The sequence below is a fragment of the Silene latifolia genome, chromosome 9, assembly GCF_048544455.1.
Source record: "Silene latifolia isolate original U9 population chromosome 9, ASM4854445v1, whole genome shotgun sequence".
Lineage (NCBI taxonomy): Eukaryota > Viridiplantae > Streptophyta > Magnoliopsida > Caryophyllales > Caryophyllaceae > Silene > Silene latifolia.
In genome coordinates this window covers 44,204,717-44,211,647 of record NC_133534.1, presented here as the reverse complement: position 1 = coordinate 44,211,647, position 6,931 = coordinate 44,204,717, and the positions used below count along the sequence as shown (strand labels likewise).

Here is a 6,931-nt window from a genome sequence, read left to right as displayed (position 1 = left end):
TTAGGAACCAATTCTCAATATCTAAAAAAAGAACATCAAATCTCCTTTAAAGCTTGTGACGGGTCAAGTACTAACTATGTGGGTAGATAAGACAAAACAGATTGCTACTCCCTAGACACTCTATTTTTATCTTATCTATCTCAGATGGGTAGTATTTAACCCGTCGCAACCTTGCGACGGATATATCCGTCAGAAATGAGAATTTGTGAAAAAAGAATATACTCCCTCCTATTCATTCATTTTGTCCCCCTTCTATTTTGCACAAGAATTAAGAAAATGATTTTGGACCACACAAAATACTCTATTCCACTCTACCCCACATGTAATTAAATTTGGACCACACAAAAGTTACCAAAAAAGGAAAGAGGGACAAAAATCCGACTAGCTTCGATAAGGAAAGAGAGACAAAATGAATGAATAGGAGGGAGTATTAGGCTTAGTATTCAAGATACTTGTTTGTATAACGTTTTCTAGTTTGGTCCTGGATAAAAGTCAAGTCTATCTATATCTATCTTATACTGTAAACGTAAAGATTGTACCCGTGATTTGATAATAAGAGTTAAAACAAATTTTGACAAATTGCAGATTATGTGAGGGGAATATGGGATTGCAATTGGCCTTTCTTTGGTTGAGGGGGTGCTTTTCGAATTTGTATCACTATTCACTCAAAGCTATTGCCTTTAACCCGCATGCATAAACTATTCAAATTTGTATAAACAAACGTTAATATGGGAAATATCTTAGCCAATACGTCACTTTAGATTATTCAATCTTAGCTTGTATCTGCTTTTGGAAAGCTAGATCACCATTTTATAGTTGATTATTACGGAGTACTAGTATGATGAAATGTCCAACTACTTATTTGTGTCCTAGCTAGCTGATATGTATATCATGTGGTAATGCCTAGTTAATATAACAGTAAGTTTTCCTTAAGACGGTATTATGTTAGTTACTTGTTGTAGCTAAAGTAATCCTGATTACTATTCAAAATGATCCCAAAACTAAAAGCATATGAGATAGGTGATATCGTAAGAAGAACTTTTAGTTTTATATGAGATTAATAATGTTAGAGTGTTACCCGATGATACTGAATTCAGTACACCATCTTAATAAAAGAAAAAGAAAGTTAGTTGAAGAAAATAATGTGTTTGTTTTCAATTTTAAGCCAAATCTGTAAGGATAAGGACGTATTATATGTTAGCGAATTAAGATTTTGAGATTGTAACAAAAGATAAGATAAATTATTCATTTTTGTCTTCTTTGTGTACTCATTTATAATCACTTTCAAACCATTGACATAAAATTTCATTAAAGTTGGCAAGGGTTGATGGAGTACCAATCTTTGAACCTTTATTATTAGTATTAGAGTGTGTGACTTTTAACCACTAGGTTCAAGGTATAATTGGTAAATATCATCGAAGTTGTTAAAATCATAAATTTTCTTTCAAAAATGACTAAAATATGAACACAGTGGAAACAAATAAGATGGAACACGAAAATCAGGGCTTTAATACTTAAACAACTGTTAGTAAGTGAGATTCTCTCCTTCTTCATTGGGAATTCTGGAAAAGAAAAACTTGTTAGAAGTCATTAACGCCTAAAAACAATCCAAATGATTGTATATGAAAGAGTCAGTGTGCTCATATGGCCGGAATATTATATAACCGATTAATTCTATGTGGCTACAATGTTCTGCTAGGAGCCGCTTGTAGTGTGAGTCCTAAATGAGTTAGGATTTGGTAGTATTAATCGGTCCTACAGGGTCACACACTAGATGAGTTTTGGGCAATTATAATTAATATAGATTAATTATTATAAGGTTAATAAGAATAATAAAAGATTATTCTATTAGACTTTCCATATCTTAGATAATCTAGGATTCTCCTTGAACTCCCTATATATAGAGATATAAGGAGAGATGTTTGATGATCGGTTTCTAAAAAGGACAAAAATCTCAAGGGAGAAAGAGGGAAAAAATTACCCTTAAATTTGTACTAGCAAACATGCTCATATTATGTGGATACCGGTAGAGGCGCAACACTTGGGGCGTTATTGTGATACGGTCTCATAGATTATACTATTATTCAAGCAACTGCAATTTGAATTTATATACTTCATATTATTAACATCTTATTGGAGTTCTTCCGCATCCAAGTAAGTTTGCTAATCACCCTTTTGTTTAATCTTAATACTTAACATGCATGCATGAGGTCTTGGGAATACTGTAATTCAAATCTGTTGAAAATCGTTACAAAACCCATCAGTGGTATCAGAGCGAACATGTATCGTTAAGTATTAGATTAAAAGGTTGCGCCTTTAGATATAATTGTTGTATCTATGTTTTTGTTTTAGAGTTACAAGATTAGGGGTTTTAAATTGAATTAGTTCAATTAATGCAATTGTTGTATGTTGTTAAGCATTAAATTTAGGATTGTATCATAATAGATGTTGACTTGTATCGTAATATTTAATATTATGATGTATTCCTTTAATTCGATTAAAAGAACCCTAATTTAATTGATTTTAACAAAGCCCTAATTTGTTGTTAGAAGTCTATTTTAAGAGTGTCTTAAAATTTCCAATTTCATTGGATCTAATTAGATTAGATATGTAATAAACTCTTATTTGATTAGGTGATTAAATTGTTTTATCAGTTTTTAATTTTGATTAAAAAAAATTATTGTTCGGGAAACACTATTCACGCACGGGTACTGTTCACGACTACTGTTCGTGGAATGTTATTGTTCATCAGTTCCGAGTGTTGGAATTTGATGCTACAGTAGTGTTTTTCGAGTGTAAATGACATTCTAAACAGGACTGCACTGCATGGTCGGTGTTTTTAAGCCAAATTCTGATGTCTTGATAGACTTTCAGGTCATTTTTGCTTAAAAATTATGATTTTGATTTTTCATAATTTGGTTTCGGGTTTTAATCAATTTGATTGATTGATTGTTACAATGTTGTATTGATTTATGTTTATATCTTTATTTATTGTATATATATACCCTGAATGATACGATTATCTACCCATGTTATTATGTTTTTGCATAAGATCTTTAAAAACAAACAATTACGAATTGTAGACGATTATGAATAGTTTTTCGGTTCTTAACTTGACTTGTTCTAATTTACAAATGTTTGTATATTACTTTTTACATATAATGTTTAAATATTAATTGAAGCCTGGTGTGTTGATTAGAATGTCTAGGTTCCCTTATACTCTTTTCCTAAGAGAACTAGCGCCATGTTTAGGACCTGTGTCATGTATGACTCGATATTCCCTCAATTAAAATATTACGTAATGCCCTTCCAAATTAATGACTGTAAAATACTTATATCGTTGGAAGTATTGTCTGCAAAAGTAGAGTACTCCTTCTATATAAGTTAAACAGGTGGGTAACAGTTACCCACACGTGAGATTCGGTTCACTTAACAAGGTCATCAAAACAGTTTTAGACTTTGGGGCAAATAGTCAAGTCACATAAAATGTTACCTGACGACTAGGAGTTGCATTTGGTGTGATTGACATATGATGTCTACCTTGATATGTGTAATTTGGGCGATGATCCAAAGCTCACTCAAGTTATATATGATTGTGGATTCTAGGATACTATGCACATATGAGGGTTATGTGTGTAATGAATCATAAAATTGTTTAAGAATGTCGTACAAATTGTGTGTCTTAAATTGGTTAAGATAATCACAGTGTATTGATATATCGATTTAGTTTTGCATATGTTGATAGTTGTAATTTATCATTGTTGTCATGTTTTTCAAGTGAGTTCGAATCGTTCAAATTCATAGATTGGTTTCTTTGAGAATTATTCTCAATTAGGCAAAGTGAAGTTTGTCTTCAAAAGAAATTTTATCAAACCATACTTAGTGCTAATGTATAGTTTAGACTATATACCGAAAGTCATAAGATGACTATTCGTACCATATGTGTCAATTGTTTAAAATAATGGAATTGTTCCCGCTTAGTGAGAAAAATATGTGGAATGATCCAGTTAGTCCACTTGTCAATTTTATGACATAATTATATTGATAATTTGGATTAATTGGATATCCTTCTCATCAAAGGTTGATGATTGAAATTGTTTCAGTTCTACCTTAAGTTATATTCAATTAATTGTGAATGATGCATGTAACTTAAGCGAATTTCTCACTTAGTGACAATTGAGTTTCATATCAAGAAGAATCAAAAACTAATGTTTTTTGAGTTCATCAGTAAAGAGACTTTGAGATATGAGTTTAGACACTGGTAATGGTGGAATGGACAATCGTTGTCAAGTCCAACCTGAAGATCAATGTCTAAATATGTATGGAAATCATTTAGTATTAACGTCATTATTGTAATGACAGATAGCATTGGAAAGATAGCTTTTAGAAATGTCTTGAAGATCTGCGAAAGCTATTGAAGTATGACTTCTAAATGAAGTATTTATGTTATAGAAGTAAAAGTTACTACGAATATTCTACTACAAGGTATAAGATACCAAAGATGGTATTTACATTATGAATGTAATGCCATGTGGAGTAAAATAATGGTAAAGAATGAAATAGATCTACGTATATAATGAGGAAATGCATTATGCGTAGAAGTTATTCATTTGAATGTTGTATTGTTCAAAACTAGATTTATTTGAATAATAGTTATTCTTACATTTGTCGTTAGAAAAATGTTAATTCTTTCATGTTTGGACATAAATTGAATTAATATTTTATAAAGAACAATTGTTGTTCTCTTTCTTGTTAAGACAATTTTAGTTTTGTTCAATCTCATCTATGACATGAAATACAAAAGGGTTCAGGTCTTATGACTCGAGTTTCATGCGCTTACAACATTGTCTTATGAGCGAAGAAACAAGAAACATTCAAAGAAGTTCCATGATGATGGAACTCTAAGCCTTGTTGATTTGGATCAACTACGGCAAGTGGAATTTGTTTAAATGGTGGAAAAACTGTAACGTGCCTTTAACTTGTTAAGATGGCAACCGACAAGTTTGGTCACACATATTCAGATATGCCTGGAAGTTTGTATAGGAAGATCAAGGTATCTAAAGGGGAAAGACCCTTCCTTTAGTCCAATGGCATTAAGGATGTGCTGTTTCAGAACAGAGTTGACTCCACTAAAGTAAGCCTCAGATTTCTCAAAGTTTGCATTCAATCCAGACCAGCTAGCAAATAACTTCAGAATTTCTGCAACTTTTTGAACAGATGGTAAATCACCCCTGGTAAATACCATGAGGTCATCAGCAAAAATGAGGTGTGTGAGGCCAAGCTTCACACATTTAGGGTGTTAGGAGACATCCTGAGTGGCACACATTGTCCTAAGAAGCCTAGAGAGCATCTTCATACTAAGGACAAAGAGTAGGGGGACAGAGGGTCCCCTTGCCTAACTCCACTCCTTCCTTTGAAAAACCCATAATTTGAACCATTGACTTTAAGAGTAAACCATGTACCAGTAACACACCCCATGATCCATTTTATGAAAGTTGCAGGGAAATTCAGTACAGTGAGCATATTAGAAAGGAAAGACCACTGGATAGAGTCAAAAGCCTTACTTATGTTCACTTTTAGCATGCATCTAGGAGTGAGGTACTTTCTTTGGTAACCCTTAACCAGACTCTGAGTTAACATAACATTCTCATGGAGGCTCCTACCAGGTACAAAAGCAGCCTGCTCATAGCCAACTAGCTTAGCCACCACCTTCTGCAATCTATTAGTCAAAATCTTGCTAATAGTCTTATAGATTACAGAACAGCAGGAGATAGGCCTGAAATCTTTGACAGTCTGGACAACTTTCTTTTTTGGAATGAGTGAGATAAGAGTGACATTGGCCTGTTTAGGCATGAATCCAGTCATGAAAAAGTCAGCAACTGCAAGGCAGAAGTTATTAGCAATTATGTCCCAAGTGGCTTTGAAAAAACCAGAAGAGAAACCATCCAGGCCAGGGCTTTTGTTAGAGCCAATGGAGAATAAAGCAGACTTAATTTCCCCCTGGACACAGGCTCATTGAGCAGCAACTTATCATGTTCATCTAGACAACCCCCCTGGTAACAGAAGAAAGATCCATACTCTGGACAGGGGTAGAAGAGCCAAGAAGTTGCTGATAGTAATCAACAAAAACATCACCCACCTCATGAAGCCCCTAATGAGTGTAACCAGCCAAGTCCTGAATTTCTCCAATGAGCTGACTCTGTTGACTCTCCTTAATCCTGGTGGAAAAGAACTTAGACCCAACATCATTAAGTTTTATATCATGAATCTTTGCTCTTTGTATCAGGATCTTAGCTTCAGCATCCTTCAGTTTCCAAAAAGCCAGTGATAACTCCTTCTCTTTGATGATGAGCTCCTCAGATAGAGGGTTAAGTTGAAGATCAAGGAAACATTGGTTTAACTCAGTCCCCAATTTTTCAATTCTGTCACCAATGCTAGAAAAGTGAGCAGAATGCAACTGCTTGAGGCAACCCCTAGTATTCTTCAGTTTAGCCATAAACCTAAACATGGAATCAACAGTGCCCCTACTAGTCCAGGCTACAGCAACTTGATGGTGGAAATCAGGATGGTCAATCCAACAATCAAGGAATTTAAACTGCTTCTTAGGTGCTGGATCACCAGGGAAGGTTAGTAGAGCTGGGCAGTGATCAGAAATCCCAGGGGGTAAGAATTGAGCAGCAGTCTGAGTAAAGGTGAGAAGCCAGTCACCATTTACCAAAATCCTATCAAGTTTAGAGTAAACTCTAGTAGAAGGGTCTTGCTTATTAAACCAAGTAAAATCATTGCCAGTCCCTTGCATATCATCAAGGCCACAGGAAGAGAGACAGTTGTTAAAGTTAATCATATCAGGCAAGTGAGCAGGCAGATTACCAATTTTTTCATGACTATACCTAACAATGTTAAAATCTCCCAGAGCCCAACCTGAGGAGCC

General features: G+C 34.2%; 1 protein-coding gene across 1 annotated transcript in view; it reads right to left on the bottom strand.

The window, feature by feature from the left end:
• Window positions 1–5,017: 5,017 nt before the first annotated feature.
• LOC141600949 (uncharacterized) overlaps window positions 5,018–6,931 on the bottom strand; it is a 2,590-nt gene continuing 676 nt past the window's right edge. Inside the window, exons 2-5 of the mRNA XM_074421207.1 lie at window positions 6,166–6,921; window positions 5,931–6,079; window positions 5,396–5,841; window positions 5,018–5,231 (exon numbers count right to left, since the gene is read on the bottom strand). Coding sequence (XP_074277308.1) covers window positions 5,018–5,231; window positions 5,396–5,841; window positions 5,931–6,079; window positions 6,166–6,921 — 1,565 coding nt within the window. The remainder of the gene's footprint in view (window positions 5,232–5,395; window positions 5,842–5,930; window positions 6,080–6,165; window positions 6,922–6,931) is intronic.